Here is a 24,941-nt window from a genome sequence, read left to right on the forward strand (position 1 = left end):
CTAATGCAAGTGGTGTCCTTATCTCTTCTGTTGTACTCATTATATGTCAAAATTGTAAATCATATGAACTTAAAATGTTAAATCTGTACTTGTTAATGTACGCTGACGATATGGTTTTATTTAGTGAAAGTATAACTGATCTGCAAAAGATGATCGATGCTGTAAATGTTTATTCAAACAAGTATGATTTGTACATAAATTTGTCAAAAACCAAAATTGTAGTTTTTAAGAAACAGAGGGAAAATTAGACCAGAAGAGCAATGGTATATAAATGGAAAGGCTATTGATATATGTAACGAGTTCATGTATTTGGGAATTTTATTTTCGTATACTGGTAACTTTGCAAATACTCAAAAGAAACTATTAGAACAGGGTAAAAAGGCTGTGTTCAGTATATTCAATAAAATACATGATGATTATTATAATCCTAAATCTTTGTTGTCATTTTTTTATACTTATGTAGCAAGTAAACTGAATTATTGCTCGGAAATATGAGAATTTCATATGGCACCAAATATTGAAAAAGTTCATTTGTATTTTTTAAAACGTATTCTTAAAGTCAAAATAAGTGCTGTAACTAATATGAGTTATTGTGAATTAGGTAGATTGTCAATGTACATTGAAAGGCAGTATAGAATGGTCAAAAATTGGTTAAACATTTTGAGTACAGAAAATTGTATATTAAAAAATTGCTATGATGAGATGTATGACAGAAGTTTTATTAAAAAGAACGATAAACAAAACTGGTGTTGTAAAATTAGAGATATTTTGTTTAGATATGGATTTAATTATGTTTGGTTAAACCAAAGTGTAGTTTGTAAAGATATTTTTCTATCGCAATTAAAAGAAAGAACGCTTGTTGCATTCATTAGTGAAGCAACTATGTTTTTTGAGAATTCAAATAAATATCATTTGTATAGATACATGTATAGTACACACACATTGCAATTTTACTAAGATAGACCTGTAAATTATATATACAAACCATACATTTGTAAATATCGTATATCAGCTCATAAATTAAGCATAAAAGCAGGTAGATATTATAATGTTGATAAAAATAATAGACTATGTACAAATTGTAATACTAGCTCTATTGAAGATGAATACCATTTTATACTTGAATGTAAAAATTATACATTCAAATTCGAGAAAAGTATATAAAACGGTATTATTGGAGAAATCCTACTTCATACAGACTTTTCCAGTTGTAATCTGTCTGTTAGAATTGAATTTCTTAGGTATATTTCTAAAATCTGCAGGAAAACTTTAAATTTATTTGCAGTAAATCATATTTTCGTTCTCACTTTATTTAAGTATTATATCATTCTCCGCTCGTATTTTGTATTATGTATGATGTATTATATGTTCTTTTATTCACACCTTATATTTGTATATATTATATATCTCTTGTAAAATTCTTATATTGGTTTAAGATTGTGTATATTTATCCTATAAGCTGTATTGCTTTCGGAATAAAGAATTTAAATGAAAGTTTAAAGTTGAGTGTGGATAACAATCAGTCCACAGTACTCACTCAGAATTGCAAGTTTATATACATGTATGTAACAGGAAATTTACTTTTTTAAGTTTCAATTGAAAATAAAACTTCCTTGTTGATGTAGATGGGTCATTAAGACCCCACCGTTTTGTAATAATATGATAACTATGTTGCAGTCGCTGTTTGCCGTTGGAATTGTATTTCTTTGCATTCTTACAAATATCAGAGGTAAGATGTTTCTGTCTTGTAAGATGATAGACTTGTAGTTTTCGTAAACTTACAATGTTTGAGTATTTATCAGAGTTGGACTGATTTCAAGAAATTTGTCAACTCTTCTTTAATCATTTAAACAAATTTCAATTTTAAAAAAACGATTTTTACCATAAACGACCAAGTACAAAATTATAATAATTCTACAGTGATTAAATTCCACTATATTAGAAATATATGATATGTTATATGTTGTTTCCATTGTCCAATGTCAATAACACAGTTATAGTTTCTATCATTTTAGGTGAGCAATCGCGGGTTTTTTCAACAAACGAACATTATTCGTGGTTTAACGCAAGGGGCAAGTGTAAACTGCTAACGAATGAAAGCAACTTTTCTTCTTTCTCGACAAGACGACTGGGATGGACGAACTTTTCCGCGAAATACCTGCCATGGATAGAGTATTTAGGTAATGCCAGAAATATATTTGTATATAAATCATTTAATGTTTTTTAGGTATCTTTACTTATGTGACAAGTACATTTTCATGCATTTGCGTGAACTTTCAGTATTTTCATCCTAACCTCATGTACTTCATTTCGTGTCATTTTGCTTTTATTTAACGTTTTGCGATTTTCTTAATTGTTCACTTGATGAAGAGTAAATGGTATAATTTTTTCTGGGCATACATTAGATGCTGATCGATTAATCCAACAGCTCTGCAGGCCTGCGACTGTTTCACAAAGCCTCTTAAGAGAAAAACTATTCGCCAGACATGAACATATCTGTATCGCTAATTATCAATCTTTATCATAAGATATTTTGTGAAAAGAGGCCAAAGTCAAGAATGGTTGGTTATTGTAAAGTAATCGTAAAATTTTGAAAAATAGCTTAAGGTGGTACGGGATCTGAATTAAAATTGATCGATTTTTTTCATACTTTGCCAAAACGTAGATTGTATTGTTATACATAATCAAAAATATAATAAAAATGATAAGTCACCGCGCAATTTCCCAGCTACAGGCTGTGATAAAATTATACATTTTGTATTGATTATACAGGAAAAACGTCATTATATTATGATTAGAAGCAAAACTAAATGATAGAATTTTAAAAAAAAATACGAGAAGATTGCTTTTTATTTAATACTTTGAGAATATCAAAAGATAGAATAGGGTCACCGTACATTTTTTTCAGCTAATAAACAAAATAGCAAAAAGCTATATAGATTCCTTCAGAAAATGCACCATTTCAGAGTTATCTCCGGTAAAAGTACCAAATGAAACACATTAGAAATTTAGCAAACATAATCTACACTTGTAAAAATATAAATATTTATTACCTTCTGCTGTTGTTTTTTCTATGGTTACACATTCCCCATTTCCATTCTCATTGTTATTATTATCTTTGTTCTTTCTAATTATAATACACATTTGTTATCTGTATCCCTGCATCACATTTTTCTATATTGATTGATAATCTGGACCTTAGATTATCTGTTGTCTTTACAATTCAAGATGGCGAAAGACACCCATACCAGCTTTAATCTGATAACCATTTATATGATAACAGTATTTTACGTTTTTTTCTTAGTTAGTTTTACAGAAGTCAATACCGATGTGTATGTGATCACTGTTCCGTTTTAATAAACTCTGCAAATCTATAAGCATAACATCAATTTGTTATAGTTCTACCAAGAAATGAAATGACTGCAAATAAATATTGCTGTTTATATAGTATGTATAATAGAATAAGGAGAAGTAGTATAAAAATTATCATTCTCAACTTAAAAGAAAAGATTATATATGTAGGCAACTGAAGTTTTTTTCCCGATAAAGAAAACTTTTGAAACAGTACCATGAGACGTTAATCATAATAATTAGAAAACACGATTAATTAATAAGAATAGTTTCTAAACTGCCTGAAAGCCCAGTACTACTTTCAATAATTAGTTAATTCAATAGTTTCATTCAAATCCGAAGAGAATAACTTACTAGCTAATATACTTTCAATTGCAATATGATTGAAAAAAGAAACAGGAGCTCCAGGATATATTGTATCAATGAATTCTGGTACTTCCGTAAAGCAAGGTCAACATATTAAACATGTTGCTTCTTCACTTCAGTTAGGCAAAAAGTAAACATAGAAGACTAATCATGATACACAAAATATCTGGTAATGTCCAGAAATCATAACCTACTCATGTCATTTGTATCACTTCCGGATCGATCCGGATGCTTTTCTATGGTGACCGGTTAAGGCCATTTCGCGTGTTCGCGTTTTCGCCCTTCATATTATATACGACGAAAACGCGAAATGGCAAAGTCGAAAACAAGAAAACGTGAAATGGCGCAGTCGAAAACGCGACCTATTTTTCTTTCATAATTTGCGTTTTCGACTTCGCGAGATCGCGTTTTCGCGTTTTAGCGTTTTCGCGATTTCGCTTTTTCGTCTTTTCGCAATATAAATGTTATGATAACATAACATTTTAAATATAGTTGGAAACAAGACTTCAAAGTATTACTTATTCAAATGATTGTCATATAAAATTCATATCTTTCATAAATTAGACAAATCCTTTACATTCTTTGTTGACAAAACAAATTTAAAAAAGATGCATTTGTATAAAATGCCTTTGAATATGCAATCTGCTTGAAATCATATTTTGGACGTTTTAAAATATATTTGTTAATTGACCAGATAACTGAAAGGCGAAAACGTGATATGACCTTAACCGGCCACCATAGTTAGATTCCTTATGAATAAGAAATATTGTCTAACAATTTAATATAGTAATATTACAGTAGATTGTTTATTCCTATCGAAACGGGGTAAAAATTACTTTTTCGAACTTAAATGGCAACACTTCCTCGAATTGATAAATCGCATATTCCCACACCCAGAGACATCTCCAATCAGACGCCATACTTTTTTTCAGAAAACTATAGATATAACAAAATTTGAAAAAAATCATACAAGACCAACAAAGGCTACATATTCCTTTCTTAGGACATACACAAACATACGGCTTTGTTAAACACGTTACTTACGCGTTCGATCTCCATATTCACATCTTTATGATGTAGACCTGCATCACTTAAACCATTTTTGTGTGTTTCTTGTTGCTAATTCTTGAGTTTTCTATCTTTTGTCATTTGTACTATCGTTTGTCTATTTGTCTTTATCATCTTTAGTCATGGCGTTGTCAGTTTATTTTCTATTTATGAGTTTTACTGACCCTTGACCCTTTGGTATCTTTCGCCCCTCTTTTAAACATTCAGAATTCTGAGTGTCACTACTAAAATATTATTTTTGATACACTAACAAATAGTGCATCTGCAGCTTTCTCGAAGAGCCCACTGTTAACATACTCTACAGAGAGGGTCTTTTACATATGTGTACTATAGTTGAATTAGCATTTTTATTTAGGATATTATGTTAGCTGTGAAATTTAATTTTAAAAAAAACTACAAGCCATCCGCTGTATTTCAGATGGCTTTCTGTTTAAAATTTCCTCGGAAAATAACAGTACTTTTCGTATTGATAACCTAACATGTCTAACAATCCATTCACCTTTTTCCACGAGACTCAGATGCAGTTCAAACAACACAAATGATTATTAATACTATATCAACAATCATCATTCAAAAATGTTAGAGAGGTACACCAAACAATCAAAATAGTCTTCCTTCTTTTCACGCAAATCTAATTTGATTACTCTCAAATCTACTTTTATAAGTTGCAAATGACTTTTGTTACTCGCAACTCGACTGTTGTAGTTCGTACCTCGCAAATCGACCTTTCTAACTCGCATCTCGGGTTTTTATACTCGTTAATCGACTTCTGTATCTCACAACTCGTTCTCGACAAGTGAATCTCAAAAAATCAATTACTTTGAATTCGTTTTTATCGTTGAACTTTTTATTTTACATTAGTTTTCTATCTTCCATTATTTACGACCTGTCATCCAGACCTCAGATATGATAACTCCAATAGATAACATTCAATTTTTCTTTACTCGTTTTCCAAAAGACCAAAAAAGTGAAAAAGTGTATTTAAACAAAACGCATTTGACTAACAGGTCGAACAACTGATGTTCTTTAACCCTGCTGACGGCCATTGGCGATTGTCAAATAATATTGATCACGAGATGTAACAAAATGGATCTTAATATAAATTTAATACTAAACAGAAAACAATGAACTTGTGACCAATATGTTATGCTACAAACACAAGGTGCCAGTATTTGTTTGTACACCAGATCTAGATTTCGACAATATATGTCTCCGCAGTGATGTTAGGGATCGAAACGGTATTTGGAAAACCATATAATTTACCCTCAATTTAAGATTGATTCTTGAATTTTAAGAGTCAATATAGGATGAACGGATCATAGAACTCGGAGGGAAAATATGATACAAGCCTAAACGATAAAATACAAACAAGTCTTAATTGAAAACTTCATTTAAACCTAGTATTGCGTTGGATAAAAACCGCAATTTTTATACGTGTGCATGTAAAAAAGATCATTGTAGAAGGGTCTAAATACTGCACAAACAACATTTTCCTAAAAATCAAAAAAGTGAAAAAGTTCTTTTAAACAAAACGCATTTGACTAACAGGTCGAACAATTGATGTTCTTTAACCCTGCTGACTGCCATTGGCGATTGCCAAATAAAATTGATCACGAGATGTAACAAATTGGATCTTAATATAAATGTATTACTAAACAGAAAACAATGAACTTGTGACCAAGATGTTATGCCACAAACACAAGGTGTCAATATTTGTGTGTACACCAGATCTAGATTTCGACAATATTTGTCTCCTCAGTGATGTTAGGTATTGAAACGGTATTTGGAAGACCATATAACTTACCCTCAATTTAAGATTGATTCTTGAATTTTAAGAGTCAATATAGGATGAACGGATCATATTACCCGGAGGGAAAATATGATACAAGCCCAAACGATAAATTATAAACAAGTCTAAATTGAAAACTACGTTCAAACCTATGACTGCGTTGAATAAAAAACCGTATATATATATATATATATATATAAACTCCCATATATAACTCCCATATATATATAGATATATAAACTCATTAATTATCCACGTTCTTATATTGTTTACGTATAGGTTGCTTCGAATTCCGTAATGTGGACACATTATACAGCCTAAAAAAACAAGTAACACAAGGAGAGCAGCTTCAAGAATGTATTGTACATTGCAATAGTTCTCAATTCTTTGGTTTACAGGTAATAATTGTAAATACATATATGGAGCAATATAATTGAATTAAGATTGAATATTTTGTATTGAAATCGCCCTTAGATAACTAATTAATTTGTCTTGTGTACTTTTTCAACAACTGTCGATACCGACTAATGACATATACAGTTTAAGCTAGGTTCACACTGCCGATCAGATCAACTAGATCAAGGCCGATCAAGGCAGATTGAGTAATCGAGAGACTGGTCTGATTAAATCGACAAGAATGTTCGGGGTTGTCTACCTTGGTCGTCATCGATATGACTTTCTACCCGAGCATTTTTGACATGTCAAAAACATTCCAGTACGGATCGATAAGCAAGTCAATCGAAAGAGTTCGAGAATTCGTCAAATAGCGGACGAATTGATCGGGAAAGGATCATATAGAGATCGAAATTGGTCGGAATGCAAATATTTTACCGATCAGTACTCGATCAAAACGACCTTTCGTATACTAATATGCGATCACTTCCAGGTCAATGTCAACATGTTTGATCTATGATCCAGATTAACGCAACCTATGTCTGTTCGCTTCCAGAACACTGCGACTTCTATATTGTGTTCATCCCAGACAAACTCGACCAATATCCGATCTATACGCGACCACATTCGACCACTCTTCGATCTATTCCCGGTCATGAACGAGGACACAATATTACTACACGAGTCCCTAAATTTGTGTGCAGATCTGATTGTATGTCATAACTTTGCACCCGCAATAGTGTATTGGCACTATTTATTTAAACTGAACATAAATACCTCCATTCCTCTAGGGACATATGTGACATTTTAATCCCCCTCTTTAAATATTTTATACATGAATGGTGTTGCCATTGTTACACAAAACATACCTTCGACCATTTAACTACTGGATATCAAATCGATGAGAAATACTGATGATTACATACATATGCACTTGAAATGACACAAACAATACTCCTACTTGTAAGAAAGCAAGGAAAACTTATCTATAGTTCTAATCCAGACTGAGTGACAAATCTCATTGTGTGGTGTCATTTTCAAGAAAAGAGAAATGTAGCTCCAATACAATATCAGCGTCTACTCTGAGGACCACTTGGGTTCTCTTTGTTGAAGTCCTGCAAGAAGTCTCTAATACTGCCTACACAGTGTGTGCTATGTCAGCCACTGCCTCGCCTAGATTTCTCGGCGCCCTTTACCGTCTAAGCCTTATTGTTTGTCTTCTACAAGCTCCGTCACATGTATTTACAAATATCTCTCTTTTAGCTTTAACCACCTTGTCTACACATCCAATTACTTTATTTCCATGTAGATGTTTTAAATGTATGATTTAACTCAGAATTTTTGTGAACTAAAATACTTCATGGTACACAAATCAAGCGTCGGCTCGCAAATAACGTCAGAAAGTTTAATTCTTTACTTAAAACGGTAAAAGTGGCACTACCCAACTTTGCACTTGATCTGTATTTTATTTATAAGATAAAATTGTTGAGGCAAAATACAATTAGAGAACGGAAACTTATTGTTAGGACGTACGTACGTACTAATTATGGACGGATAAGGGTGAAACTTAATGCCCCACTATGAGGAAGTTTTTATAACCATTGGGTGTCACTTTTTTTAGTAAGTACAAGTCTCTCATTCTGCCCACACAGTGGTCGTCGTGTCAGCCACTGCTTCGTCTAGATTTCTCGGCGCCTGTTGCTGTCTACACATTCTTGTTCGTCTTCAATGCACTCTTCAAGCTGCGTCAAAGCTATTCACCCTCTCTCTGGGCTCTAACCATCTTGCCCATAACCCAGCTGCTCCATTCCTATGTAGGTATTTTAAAAGTATCATTTTACTCAGACCTTCTACTGAATCTAACCAAATAAACGGAGAATGTTTTCATGGGACTTAGATAATGCTCCGTCTGGCATTTAACACTATAAAGGGTCATTACTCAAGAACAGCTACCCAAATTCGCACTTGAACTATGTTTTATGGTATTAATAAGGATTGTGTATATACGTTTCATAAAATTTGGTTGAGGCAAAATAAAATTAGAGAACGAAAACTAAAATTGTTAGGACGTACGAACGTACTAACGGACGGACGAGGGTAACACTTATGCTCAGTCCGAATTAACGGGGAATACAAAATTCGAACGTTTTTATATTAAAATTGTGCATACCAAATCAAGTCCCAACCCATATACGATCAGGTCGATCTTTTCTGGACAAGATCAGTCCGAGATCGAAGATAGTTGATTTGGTCTAGCTAGTCGAGTAATGATCGTGTAGAGATCGTGAATTGATCGGAATCATCGAATATGTATTCATTTTGTTATCGGGATGGAGTCTTTAAGGAATCGTCAATGGTCGAGTTAAAGTCGTATACAGTCGGATAACAGTCGTGTAGAAGTCTTTAACAGGCCCGATCATGAATTTGGTTGAGCTTGGTCGTGGAAATTTGGTCAATCATGATCATCGAGTTGATCTAATCGGCAGTGTGAACCTATCTGTTAGACTTTTTCTTTTATACGACCCTTGCATTTCAACTGTTACATTTATGTAAAGCTAGGTTCACACTGCCGATCCGATCAACTCGATCAAGCCCGATCAAGACAAATTACGTGATCTGGAGACCAGTCTGGCTCAATCGACAAGAATGTTCGGGATAGTCTACCTTGCTCAGCATTGATCTGACTGTCTACCCGAGAGTTTTTGACATGTCAAAAACATTCGAGTAGGCATCGAGAAGCAAGTCACTCGAGAAGAGATCGAGAACTCGTCGAGTAGCGGTCGAATTGGTCGGGAAAGGATCGTATAGAGATCGAATTTGGTCGGAATACAAAAATTTTACCAATCAGGACTCGATCATTTCGACCTTTGCTCGACTAATTTTCGATCATTTCCAGATAAACTCGACCAAATCCCGATCACTTCCAGATCAATGCGACTTGTATATTTGTTTGATCCCAGACCAACTCGACCTATACCCGATCCCTTCGCGACCACTTTTCGATCTCTACTCGGCCATATACGAGAACACATGACTGCTACACGATTCTCTAAAAGTTTGTGCAGATCTCTCATAACTCGGCTTATGCAAAAATATATTGGCAACATTATTTTTAACTGTACACAAATTCCTCCATGTATATACAGTACGTGTTTTTACTTTTGCAAGGAGAGATAACATTTTAAAAGAGAGGCAAAAGACATCGAATGAACAACACTCAAAGGTCGAAAAAACCGTCACAGCTATAGCGAAAAACGAAAACCGACGAGAAGACAAACAGCAGTCCACATAGAATGTAACATAAAAAACTCAAAACTTAGCAACACGTAACCCAACAAAACCTTGGATGATCTCAGGTATTCCGGAAGGGAAGAAAATCTTGCAATTTTGGCACCGGCGGATTTTTCAAATAAGAAAGTAATTGTGCAGTAACCTTCATTGTTAAACTACTGAGTACTAAGTTATCTTTCAAAGTTGGTTTATAAGAACATCAAGATTATATTTTGCTGTTTTATGGGCTTTTTTCTGTTTTGTCTATCCGTATGTTCCGTTTGTCCAGAAATGTTTGTGGCATAAAAAAAAACAAGATGCGGTACATTTGCCAATGAGACAGCTCTTCACAGAACACCAAAGGACATAGACATTATCAATAACAACTAAAGGTCACCTTACAGTCATTTTTTTTTCTTCATTCGAACTTTTTGACGTTATTTCACACAGAAATAAGACGAACTACAAATGTTTTTTATTTGGAGCGAATTTCTTTCTAACAGTAACGATACATGTACAAACTTATTTCTACTTCTTTAACGTTAATAAAACTATAACAATAAAATTAACGGTACCAATTTTCTTGCACAAGATGCGCATTTCGACAATACATGTCTCTTCAGTGATGCTCGTGGCCAAATATTTGAAATCCAAAGCTTATATAAAAGATGAAGAGCTATAATCCAAAAGGTCCTAAAAGTATAGCCAAATCCGTGAAAGGAATCAGAGCTTTGCATGAGGGAGATACATTCCTTATATAATTTATAATAGTTTATAATATTTTGTAACAGCAAATTTTAATAACACAAAAAATCCGTATATGCATGCCAGTACCGAGGTACTGGCTACTGGGCTGGTGATACCCTCGGGGACTAATAGTCCACCAGCAGAGGCATCGACCCATTGGTAGTAATAACATTAACGGTTCCAATTTTCTTGCACCAGATGCGCATTTCGACAATACATGTCTCTTCAGTGATGCTCGTGGCCAAATATTTGAAATCCAAAGCTTATATAAAAGATGAAGAGCTATAATCCAAAAGGTCCTAAAAGTATAGCCAAATCCGTGAAAGGAATCAGAGCTTTGCATGAGGGAGATACATTCCTTATATAATTTATAATAATTTATAATATTTTGTAACAGCAAATTTTAATAACACAAACAATCCGTATATTCATGCCAGTACCGAGGTACTGGCTACTGGGCTGGTGATACCCTCGGGGACTAATAGTCCACCAGCAGAGGCATCGACCCAGTGGTAGTAATAAAATTAACGGTACCAATTTTCTTGCACCAGATGCGCATTTCGACAATACATGTCTCTTCAGTGATGCTCGTGGCCAAATATTTGAAATCCAAAGCTTATATAAAAGATGAAGAGCTATAATCCAAAAGGTCCTAAAAGTATAGCCAAATCCGTGAAAGGAATCAGAGCTTTGCATGAGGGAGATACATTCCTTATATAATTTATAATAATTTATAATATTTTGTAACAGCAAATTTTAATAACACAAAAAATCCGTATATTCATGCCAGTACCGAGGTACTGGCTACTGGGCTGGTGATACCCTCGGGGACTAATAGTCCACCAGCAGAGGCATCGACCCATTGGTAGTAATAAAATTAACGGTTCCAATTTTCTTGCACCAGATGCGCATTTCGACAATACATGTCTCTTCAGTGATGCTCGTGGCCAAATATTTGAAATCCAAAGCTTATATAAAAGATGAAGAGCTATAATCCAAAAGGTCCTAAAAGTATAGCCAAATCCGTGAAAGGAATCAGAGCTTTGCATGAGGGAGATACATTCCTTATATAATTTATAATAGTTTATAATATTTTGTAACAGCAAATTTTAATAACACAAAAAATCCGTATATTCATGCCAGTACCGAGGTACTGGCTACTGGGCTGGTGATACCCTCGGGGACTAATAGTCCACCAGCAGAGGCATCGACCCATTGGTAGTAATAAAATTAACGGTTCCAATTTTCTTGCACCAGATGCGCATTTCGACAATACATGTCTCTTCAGTGATGCTCGTGGCCAAATATTTGAAATCCAAAGCTTATATAAAAGATGAAGAGCTATAATCCAAAAGGTCCTAAAAGTATAGCCAAATCCGTGAAAGGAATCAGAGCTTTGCATGAGGGAGATACATTCCTTATATAATTTATAATAATTTATAATATTTTGTAACAGCAAATTTTAATAACACAAACAATCCGTATATTCATGCCAGTACCGAGGTACTGGCTACTGGGCTGGTGATACCCTCGGGGACTAATAGTCCACCAGCAGAGGCATCGACCCAGTGGTAGTAATAAAATTAACGGTACCAATTTTCTTGCACCAGATGCGCATTTCGACAATACATGTCTCTTCAGTGATGCTCGTGGCCAAATATTTGAAATCCAAAGCTTATATAAAAGATGAAGAGCTATAATCCAAAAGGTCCTAAAAGTATAGCCAAATCCGTGAAAGGAATCAGAGCTTTGCATGAGGGAGATACATTCCTTATATAATTTATAATAATTTATAATATTTTGTAACAGCAAATTTTAATAACACAAAAAATCCGTATATTCATGCCAGTACCGAGGTACTGGCTACTGGGCTGGTGATACCCTCGGGGACTAATAGTCCACCAGCAGAGGCATCGACCCAGTGGTAGTAATAAAATTAACGGTACCAATTTTCTTGCACCAGATGTGCATTTCGACAATACATGTCTCTTCAGTGATGCTCGTGGCCAAATATTTGAAATCCAAAGCTTATATAAAAGATGAAGAGCTATAATCCAAAAGGTCCTAAAAGTATAGCCAAATCCGTGAAAGGAATCAGAGCTTTGCATGAGGGAGATACATTCCTTATATAATTTATAATAATTTATAATATTTTGTAACAGCAAATTTTAATAACACAAAAAATCCGTATATTCATGCCAGTACCGAGGTACTGGCTACTGGGCTGGTGATACCCTCGGGGACTAATAGTCCACCAGCAGAGGCATCGACCCAGTGGTAGTAATAAAATTAACGGTACCAATTTTCTTGCACCAGATGCGCATTTCGACAATACATGTCTCTTCAGTGATGCTCGTGGCCAAATATTTGAAATCCAAAGCTTATATAAAAGATGAAGAGCTATAATCCAAAAGGTCCTAAAAGTATAGCCAAATCCGTGAAAGGAATCAGAGCTTTGCATGAGGGAGATACATTCCTTATATAATTTATAATAATTGATAATATTTTGTAACAGCAAATTTTAATAACACAAAAAATCCGTATATTCATGCCAGTACCGAGGTACTGGCTACTGGGCTGGTGATACCCTCGGGGACTAATAGTCCACCAGCAGAGGCATCGACCCATTGGTAGTAATAAAATTAACGGTTCCAATTTTCTTGCACCAGATGCGCATTTCGACAATACATGTCTCTTCAGTGATGCTCGTGGCCAAATATTTGAAATCCAAAGCTTATATAAAAGATGAAGAGCTATAATCCAAAAGGTCCTAAAAGTATAGCCAAATCCGTGAAAGGAATCAGAGCTTTGCATGAGGGAGATACATTCCTTATATAATTTATAATAATTTATAATATTTTGTAACAGCAAATTTATTAACACAAACAATCCGTATATTCATGCCAGTACCGAGGTACTGGCTACTGGGCTGGTGATACCCTCGGGGACTAATAGTCCACCAGCAGAGGCATCGACCCAGTGGTAGTAATAAAATTAACGGTACCAATTTTCTTGCACCAGATGCGCATTTCGACAATACATGTCTCTTCAGTGATGCTCGTGGCCAAATATTTGAAATCCAAAGCTTATATAAAAGATGAAGAGCTATAATCCAAAAGGTCCTAAAAGTATAGCCAAATCCGTGAAAGGAATCAGAGCTTTGCATGAGGGAGATACATTCCTTATATAATTTATAATAATTTATAATATTTTGTAACAGCAAATTTTAATAACACAAAAAATCCGTATATTCATGCCAGTACCGAGGTACTGGCTACTGGGCTGGTGATACCCTCGGGGACTAATAGTCCACCAGCAGAGGCATCGACCCAGTGGTAGTAATAAAATTAACGGTACCAATTTTCTTGCACCAGATGTGCATTTCGACAATACATGTCTCTTCAGTGATGCTCGTGGCCAAATATTTGAAATCCAAAGCTTATATAAAAGATGAAGAGCTATAATCCAAAAGGTCCTAAAAGTATAGCCAAATCCGTGAAAGGAATCAGAGCTTTGCATGAGGGAGATACATTCCTTATATAATTTATAATAATTTATAATATTTTGTAACAGCAAATTTTAATAACACAAAAAATCCGTATATCCATGCCAGTACCGAGGTACTGGCTACTGGGCTGGTGATACCCTCGGGGACTAATAGTCCACCAGCAGAGGCATCGACCCAGTGGTAGTAATAAAATTAACGGTACCAATTTTCTTGCACCAGATGCGCATTTCGACAATACATGTCTCTTCAGTGATGCTCGTGGCCAAATATTTGAAATCCAAAGCTTATATAAAAGATGAAGAGCTATAATCCAAAAGGTCCTAAAAGTATAGCCAAATCCGTGAAAGGAATCAGAGCTTTGCATGAGGGAGATACATTCCTTATATAATTTATAATAATTTATAATATTTTGTAACAGCAAATTTTAATAACACAAAAAATCCGTATATTCATGCCAGTACCGAGGTACTGGCTACTGGGCTGGTGATACCCTCGGGGACTAATAGTCCACCAGCAGAGGCATCGACCCATTGGTAGTAATAAAATTAACGGTTCCAATTTTCTTGCACCAGATGCGCATTTCGACAATACATGTCTCTTCAGTGATGCTCGTGGCCAAATATTTGAAATCCAAAGCTTATATAAAAGATGAAGAGCTATAATCCAAAAGGTCCTAAAAGTATAGCCAAATCCGTGAAAGGAATCAGAGCTTTGCATGAGGGAGATACATTCCTTATATAATTTATAATAATTTATAATATTTTGTAACAGCAAATTTTAATAACACAAACAATCCGTATATTCATGCCAGTACCGAGGTACTGGCTACTGGGCTGGTGATACCCTCGGGGACTAATAGTCCACCAGCAGAGGCATCGACCCAGTGGTAGTAATAAAATTAACGGTACCAATTTTCTTGCACCAGATGCGCATTTCGACAATACATGTCTCTTCAGTGATGCTCGTGGCCAAATATTTGAAATCCAAAGCTTATATAAAAGATGAAGAGCTATAATCCAAAAGGTCCTAAAAGTATAGCCAAATCCGTGAAAGGAATCAGAGCTTTGCATGAGGGAGATACATTCCTTATATAATTTATAATAATTTATAATATTTTGTAACAGCAAATTTTAATAACACAAAAAATCCGTATATTCATGCCAGTACCGAGGTACTGGCTACTGGGCTGGTGATACCCTCGGGGACTAATAGTCCACCAGCAGAGGCATCGACCCAGTGGTAGTAATAAAATTAACGGTACCAATTTTCTTGCACCAGATGTGCATTTCGACAATACATGTCTCTTCAGTGATGCTCGTGGCCAAATATTTGAAATCCAAAGCTTATATAAAAGATGAAGAGCTATAATCCAAAAGGTCCTAAAAGTATAGCCAAATCCGTGAAAGGAATCAGAGCTTTGCATGAGGGAGATACATTCCTTATATAATTTATAATAATTTATAATATTTTGTAACAGCAAATTTTAATAACACAAAAAATCCGTATATTCATGCCAGTACCGAGGTACTGGCTACTGGGCTGGTGATACCCTCGGGGACTAATAGTCCACCAGCAGAGGCATCGACCCAGTGGTAGTAATAAAATTAACGGTACCAATTTTCTTGCACCAGATGCGCATTTCGACAATACATGTCTCTTCAGTGATGCTCGTGGCCAAATATTTGAAATCCAAAGCTTATATAAAAGATGAAGAGCTATAATCCAAAAGGTCCTAAAAGTATAGCCAAATCCGTGAAAGGAATCAGAGCTTTGCATGAGGGAGATACATTCCTTATATAATTTATAATAATTTATAATATTTTGTAACAGCAAATTTTAATAACACAAAAAATCCGTATATTCATGCCAGTACCGAGGTACTGGCTACTGGGCTGGTGATACCCTCGGGGACTAATAGTCCACCAGCAGAGGCATCGACCCATTGGTAGTAATAAAATTAACGGTTCCAATTTTCTTGCACCAGATGCGCATTTCGACAATACATGTCTCTTCAGTGATGCTCGTGGCCAAATATTTGAAATCCAAAGCTTATATAAAAGATGAAGAGCTATAATCCAAAAGGTCCTAAAAGTATAGCCAAATCCGTGAAAGGAATCAGAGCTTTGCATGAGGGAGATACATTCCTTATATAATTTATAATAATTTATAATATTTTGTAACAGCAAATTTATTAACACAAACAATCCGTATATTCATGCCAGTACCGAGGTACTGGCTACTGGGCTGGTGATACCCTCGGGGACTAATAGTCCACCAGCAGAGGCATCGACCCAGTGGTAGTAATAAAATTAACGGTACCAATTTTCTTGCACCAGATGCGCATTTCGACAATACATGTCTCTTCAGTGATGCTCGTGGCCAAATATTTGAAATCCAAAGCTTATATAAAAGATGAAGAGCTATAATCCAAAAGGTCCTAAAAGTATAGCCAAATCCGTGAAAGGAATCAGAGCTTTGCATGAGGGAGATACATTCCTTATATAATTTATAATAATTTATAATATTTTGTAACAGCAAATTTTAATAACACAAAAAATCCGTATATTCATGCCAGTACCGAGGTACTGGCTACTGGGCTGGTGATACCCTCGGGGACTAATAGTCCACCAGCAGAGGCATCGACCCAGTGGTAGTAATAAAATTAACGGTACCAATTTTCTTGCACCAGATGTGCATTTCGACAATACATGTCTCTTCAGTGATGCTCGTGGCCAAATATTTGAAATCCAAAGCTTATATAAAAGATGAAGAGCTATAATCCAAAAGGTCCTAAAAGTATAGCCAAATCCGTGAAAGGAATCAGAGCTTTGCATGAGGGAGATACATTCCTTATATAATTTATAATAATTTATAATATTTTGTAACAGCAAATTTTAATAACACAAAAAATCCGTATATTCATGCCAGTACCGAGGTACTGGCTACTGGGCTGGTGATACCCTCGGGGACTAATAGTCCACCAGCAGAGGCATCGACCCAGTGGTAGTAATAAAATTAACGGTACCAATTTTCTTGCACCAGATGCGCATTTCGACAATACATGTCTCTTCAGTGATGCTCGTGGCCAAATATTTGAAATCCAAAGCTTATATAAAAGATGAAGAGCTATAATCCAAAAGGTCCTAAAAGTATAGCCAAATCCGTGAAAGGAATCAGAGCTTTGCATGAGGGAGATACATTCCTTATATAATTTATAATAATTTATAATATTTTGTAACAGCAAATTTTAATAACACAAAAAATCCGTATATTCATGCCAGTACCGAGGTACTGGCTACTGGGCTGGTGATACCCTCGGGGACTAATAGTCCACCAGCAGAGGCATCGACCCATTGGTAGTTATAAAATTAACGGTTCCAATTTTCTTGCACCAGATGCGCATTTCGACAATACATGTCTCTTCAGTGATGCTCGTGGCCAAATATTTGAAATCCAAAGCTTATATAAAAGATGAAGAGCTATAATCCAAAAGGTCCTAAAAGTATAGCCAAATCCGTGAAAGGAATCAGAGCTTTGCATGAGGGAGATACATTCCTTATATAATTTATAATAATTTATAATATTTTGTAACAGCAAATTTTAATAACACAAACAATCCGTATATTCATGCCAGTACCGAGGTACTGGCTACTGGGCTGGTGATACCCTCGGGGACTAATAGTCCCCCAGCAGAGGCATCGACCCAGTGGTAGTAATAAAATTAACGGTACCAATTTTCTTGCACCAGATGCGCATTTCGACAATACATGTCTCTTCAGTGATGCTCGTGGCCAAATATTTGAAATCCAAAGCTTATATAAAAGATGAAGAGCTATAATCCAAAAGGTCCTAAAAGTATAGCCAAATCCGTGAAAGGAATCAGAGCTTTGCATGAGGGAGATACATTCCTTATATAATTTATAATAATTTATAATATTTTGTAACAGCAAATTTTAATAACACAAAAAATCCGTATATTCATGCCAGTACCGAGGTACTGGCTACTGGGCTGGTGATACCCTCGGGGACTAATAGTCCACCAGCAGAGGCATCGACCCAGTGGTAGTAATAAAATTAACGGTACCAATTTTCTTGCACCAGATGTGCATTTCGACAATACATGTCTCTTCAGTGATGCTCGTGGCCAAATATTTGAAATCCAAAGCTTATATAAAAGATGAAGAGCTATAATCCAAAAGGTCCTAAAAGTATAGCCAAATCCGTGAAAGGAATCAGAGCTTTGCATGAGGGAGATACATTCCTTATATAATTTATAATAATTTATAATATTTTGTAACAGCAAATTTTAATAACACAAACAATCCGTATATTCATGCCAGTACCGAGGTACTGGCTACTGGGCTGGTGATACCCTCGGGGACTAATAGTCCACCAGCAGAGGCATCGACCCAGTGGTAGTAATAAAATTAACGGTACCAATTTTCTTGCACCAGATGCGCATTTCGACAATACATGTCTCTTCAGTGATGCTCGTGGCCAAATATTTGAAATCTAAAGCTTATATAAAAGATGAAGAGCTATAATCCAAAAGGTCCTAAAAGTATAGCCAAATCCGTGAAAGGAATCAGAGCTTTGCATGAGGGAGATACATTCCTTAAATAATTTATAATAATTTATAATATTTTGTAACAGCAAATTTTAATAACACAAAAAATCCGTATATTCATGCCAGTACCGAGGTACTGGCTACTGGGCTGGTGATACCCTCGGGGACTAATAGTCCACCAGCAGAGGCATCGACCCAGTGGTAGTAATAAAATTAACGGTACCAATTTTCTTGCACCAGATGCGCATTTCGACAATACATGTCTCTTCAGTGATGCTCGTGGCCAAATATTTGAAATCCAAAGCTTATATAAAAGATGAAGAGCTATAATCCAAAAGGTCCTAAAAGTATAGCCAAATCCGTGAAAGGAATCAGAGCTTTGCATGAGGGAGATACATTCCTTATATAATTTATAATAATTTATAATATTTTGTAACAGCAAATTTTAATAACACAAAAAATCCGTATATTCATGCCAGTACCGAGGTACTGGCTACTGGGCTGGTGATACCCTCGGGGACTAATAGTCCACCAGCAGAGGCATCGACCCATTGGTAGTAATAAAATTAACGGTACCAATTTTCTTGCACCAGATGCGCATTTCGACAATACATGTCTCTTCAGTGATGCTCGTGGCCAAATATTTGAAATCCAAAGCTTATATAAAAGATGAAGAGCTATAATCCAAAAGGTCCTAAAAGTATAGCCAAATCCGTGAAAGGAATCAGAGCTTTGCATGAGGGAGATACATTCCTTATATAATTTATAATAATTTATAATATTTTGTAACAGCAAATTTTAATAACACAAAAAATCCGTATATTCATGCCAGTACCGAGGTACTGGCTACTGGGCTGGTGATACCCTCGGGGACTAATAGTCCACCAGCAGAGGCATCGACCCAGTGGTAGTAATAAAATTAACGGTACCAATTTTCTTGCACCAGATGCGCATTTCGACAATACATGTCTCTTCAGTGATGCTCGTGGCCAAATATTTGAAATCCAAAGCTTATATAAAAGATGAAGAGCTATAATCCAAAAGGTCCTAAAAGTATAGCCAAATCCGTGAAAGGAATCAGAGCTTTGCATGAGGGAGATACATTCCTTATATAATTTATAATAATTTATAATATTTTGTAACAGCAAATTTTAATAACACAAAAAATCCGTATATTCATGCCAGTACCGAGGTACTGGCTACTGGGCTGGTGATACCCTCGGGGACTAATAGTCCACCAGCAGAGGCATCGACCCAGTGGTAGTAATAAAATTAACGGTACCAATTTTCTTGCACCAGATGCGCATTTCGACAATACATGTCTCTTCAGTGATGCTCGTGGCCAAATATTTGAAATCCAAAGCTTATATAAAAGATGAAGAGCTATAATCCAAAAGGTCCTAAAAGTATAGCCAAATCCGTGAAAGGAATCAGAGCTTTGCATGAGGGAGATACATTCCTTATATAATTTATAATAATTTATAATATTTTGTAACAGCAAATTTTAATAACACAAACAATCCGTATATTCATGCCAGTACCGAGGTACTGGCTACTGGGCTGGTGATACCCTCGGGGACTAATAGTCCACCAGCAGAGGCATCGACCCAGTGGTAGTAATAAAATTAACGGTACCAATTTTCTTGCACCAGATGCGCATTTCGACAATACATGTCTCTTCAGTGATGCTCGTGGCCAAATATTTGAAATCCAAAGCTTATATAAAAGATGAAGAGCTATAATCCAAAAGGTCCTAAAAGTATAGCCAAATCCGTGAAAGGAATCAGAGCTTTGCATGAGGGAGATACATTCCTTAAATAATTTATAATAATTTATAATATTTTGTAACAGCAAATTTTAATAACACAAAAAATCCGTATATTCATGCCAGTACCGAGGTACTGGCTACTGGGCTGGTGATACCCTCGGGGACTAATAGTCCACCAGCAGAGGCATCGACCCAGTGGTAGTAATAAAATTAACGGTACCAATTTTCTTGCACCAGATGCGCATTTCGACAATACATGTCTCTTCAGTGATGCTCGTGGCCAAATATTTGAAATCCAAAGCTTATATAAAAGATGAAGAGCTATAATCCAAAAGGTCCTAAAAGTATAGCCAAATCCGTGAAAGGAATCAGAGCTTTGCATGAGGGAGATACATTCCTTATATAATTTATAATAATTTATAATATTTTGTAACAGCAAATTTTAATAACACAAAAAATCCGTATATTCATGCCAGTACCGAGGTACTGGCTACTGGGCTGGTGATACCCTCGGGGACTAATAGTCCACCAGCAGAGGCATCGACCCAGTGGTAGTAATAAAATTAACGGTACCAATTTTCTTGCACCAGATGCGCATTTCGACAATACATGTCTCTTCAGTGATGCTCGTGGCCAAATATTTGAAATCCAAAGCTTATATAAAAGATGAAGAGCTATAATCCAAAAGGTCCTAAAAGTATAGCCAAATCCGTGAAAGGAATCAGAGCTTTGCATGAGGGAGATACATTCCTTATATAATTTATAATAATTTATAATATTTTGTAACAGCAAATTTTAATAACACAAAAAATCCGTATATTCATGCCAGTACCGAGGTACTGGCTACTGGGCTGGTGATACCCTCGGGGACTAATAGTCCACCAGCAGAGGCATCGACCCAGTGGTAGTAATAAAATTAACGGTACCAATTTTCTTGCACCAGATGCGCATTTCGACAATACATGTCTCTTCAGTGATGCTCGTGGCCAAATATTTGAAATCCAAAGCTTATATAAAAGATGAAGAGCTATAATCCAAAAGGTCCTAAAAGTATAGCCAAATCCGTGAAAGGAATCAGAGCTTTGCATGAGGGAGATACATTCCTTATATAATTTATAATAATTTATAATATTTTGTAACAGCAAATTTTAATAACACAAAAAATCCGTATATTCATGCCAGTACCGAGGTACTGGCTACTGGGCTGGTGATACCCTCGGGGACTAATAGTCCACCAGCAGAGGCATCGACCCAGTGGTAGTAATAAAATTAACGGTACCAATTTTCTTGCACCGCACACAACGTTTATTAAACTTTGGTTAGAAAGACATGCACTCTTGATATATATATGTAAAGTTGTAAACAGTTTCGGAAATGGTATCACTCCAGGGGATTGAAATTCTACTTTGGGTCAAATTTTGGGGAAATATGTGACATATTTGCCCTCTTTTTGCAATATGTTTTGTCAATTACATGCAGGTTGTTGCCATACAGCAAAAGAAAATGAATATCTTTAACCATTCAACTACTGGATATCAAATCTATGAAAGAAACTTATTACATACTTATGCGCATATATGACAAACAATACTTGTTATTTGTAAGAAAGCAAGGAAATGGAGATGATAAAGTTTATGTATATTGCTATCTAACATAAGTACTTATCCAGTGACAAATCTCATTTGTGGTGTCATTTCCAAAAAAATAGCAATAAAACTACCATTACATATCAGTGTTCTCTATGAGGAAGTTTTTATAAGCATTGGGTTCCTCTTTGTTGAGTTAGTGCAAGTCTCTCGTACACCCCACAGAGTGGTCGTCGTGTAGGCCAGATTTTCGTCGTTGCTGTCTACACCTTCTTGTTCAACTTCTAAGTTCTATGAATCCTTCAAGCTCCGTCACAGCTATTAACCGGTCTCTCTGAGCTTTTACCACCTTGCCCACAAATCCAATTGCTTTTTTTCTATGTAGATATTTTAAATGTATGATTTTACTCGGACCTTCTACTGAATATAACCAAATAAACGGAGTGTGTCCATGGGACACTGATAATGCCCCAACTAGCAAATATGACATTGTAAAGGGTCATGTTTGGACGTACGTACGTACGGACGGATAAGGGTATCACTTAATGCCTACTCCGTAGCTGCGGGGAATAAAAAATCGGAAGTTTTTACATTAAAATTGTGCATATCCGACCAATTCCCAATTATCCTTTCGACCCATTTACGATTAGGTCGATCTGGTCTGGTCGAGATAAGGCTGAGATTGTGAATAGTTTATTTGGTCTAGCTAGTCCAGTAAAGATCGTGTAAAGATCGTGAACTGATCGGAATTATCAAATACGTATTTATTTTGTTGTCGGGATGGAGTCGTGAATGGTCGAGTTAAGGTCGTGTACAGTCGGATTGCGGTCGTGTAGAAGACGTAGACAGGCCCAATCAAGAATTTGGTTGAGCTTGGTCGTGGAAATTTGGACAATCGGGATCATCGAGTTGATCTGATCGGCAGTGTGAACCTAGCTTAACATAACATACACGATCGAATTGAACAGAAAGAAAAGAAATTGAGCAAGTAGCTATTTATGGAGTCTCTAAGGTATTTTTTGTTATGTCAAGCAAAAATAAACCCGAGGGAAACATATCAATTTTAAGATCTTTAAGAGGACAACGACACAAACATAACAACACTTCACTACAACACATGAAAACGTCAATATACACGGAACGGACTGTAGCTAACAACTGCCATATTCCTGACTTGAAACGGGACATAATAAAAATAAAAAGTGAGTTAACAACTTGCTTTCAATTAAATAAATCGAAATAAAAACATATTGCAATCTAATAACACCCGAATCCTGAGTTCTTTCAGCTTCAGTTATATGATTATATTGTCCATGGAAGACTGCATCATAAGCCAATCAGTAGTCAACATGGAACAAAATACATGTTTTAACGTATATGATTATCTCATGATTATAATAATTGTAATATAGATATCAATAAAAACTGCTGCTTTTTTTAGAAATCCACATGTTTATGTCTACAAAGTTCGAATCATACAGATCTCTATAGATATATTGTGAAATCGTGTGATACAAATGCAGCAACTTGTTTGGGAGATCCGTTTGGTTTTTGTGGCACGGAAGGCGGTAGGGAATTCCTGTCTGTTTATCAAAAGGGTAAATATAGAGAGTAAAGAACACAAATAACAGGTGTTGATTTAAGCAACATTCTCTAATGATTATATTATACTGTCATGTAAATCCAATACGTACATAACGACTTGGAAAAAGGTTAACAGTTTGCACATACCCGAAAGTCCAAGAATTAAGTAAATGATGTTTATGGCATACTTACAACTAATGTACATGTCATTACGGACATTTTGTTTCACTTCATGAAAAGTGTGATTGAACTGTGATCATTGCATTTTGTTAAAGGTCGTGCGGTGACCTGTTGTTGTAACTTTTTGTTTGGTATTTTGTGAAAAGATGTTTCATCGTCAATCATACCATTTCTTCTTTTTTATATACATAAAAAAAGTCTCATCAATTAGCAAACCATTTAATGGGGATACAGACGATGCACTCGATGAATATTTCTAATACGCTTGATGACTAACAAATATATTTTTTAGAGTTTATTTCCTTAATTATCTGGTACATTTATTATCGCGGGTCTAACTCAACTTTTTTTTCTAATTGGACTTTGCTATTTTTTTCTTTGAATTGACTCTTACATGTCTTAAACCTAATAAAGATATAAAATAAAAATATGGGGTCAGCGTGCATTTAAGCTCACAGTCTGCCTCCGAAAGAGACATACATTTTTGTTAATATTCTTTTTTTGTGTTGACCTATTGGAAAAATATTGGTAATATCGAAATGAAAAAAGATCTTAATTTCAGAAATCGCTTATTTTACAATTATTTAGTTTATGTACAGCTTGTTCGAAAACAATAATACAAAATGTAGGTGACCGATGAGGAAAACAAGATATTTCGATTAACACGTAAACAATGACGTTTTTCCACCAAAGCGAGATAATTTGGAGCGTTTTCAATGATATAAACATTCTTAAAGTCATCTTGGGCCAAACCAAATCGATTT

The 24,941-nt window shown here is 35.4% G+C and overlaps 1 protein-coding gene across 1 annotated transcript in view; it reads left to right on the forward strand.

Moving 5' to 3' along the window:
• The first annotated feature begins 1,604 nt into the window (after window positions 1-1,604).
• Window positions 1,605-24,941, forward strand: part of LOC134684696 (uncharacterized) — a 36,100-nt gene continuing 12,763 nt past the window's right edge. Inside the window, exons 1-4 of the mRNA XM_063544001.1 lie at window positions 1,605-1,729; window positions 2,016-2,180; window positions 6,854-6,972; window positions 23,855-24,011. Of these exons, the coding sequence (XP_063400071.1) occupies window positions 1,660-1,729; window positions 2,016-2,180; window positions 6,854-6,972; window positions 23,855-24,011 (511 nt within the window). The 5' untranslated portion in view covers window positions 1,605-1,659. The remainder of the gene's footprint in view (window positions 1,730-2,015; window positions 2,181-6,853; window positions 6,973-23,854; window positions 24,012-24,941) is intronic.

This window comes from Mytilus trossulus, chromosome 9 (genome assembly GCF_036588685.1).
Source record: "Mytilus trossulus isolate FHL-02 chromosome 9, PNRI_Mtr1.1.1.hap1, whole genome shotgun sequence".
Classification (NCBI taxonomy): Eukaryota; Metazoa; Mollusca; class Bivalvia; order Mytilida; family Mytilidae; genus Mytilus; species Mytilus trossulus.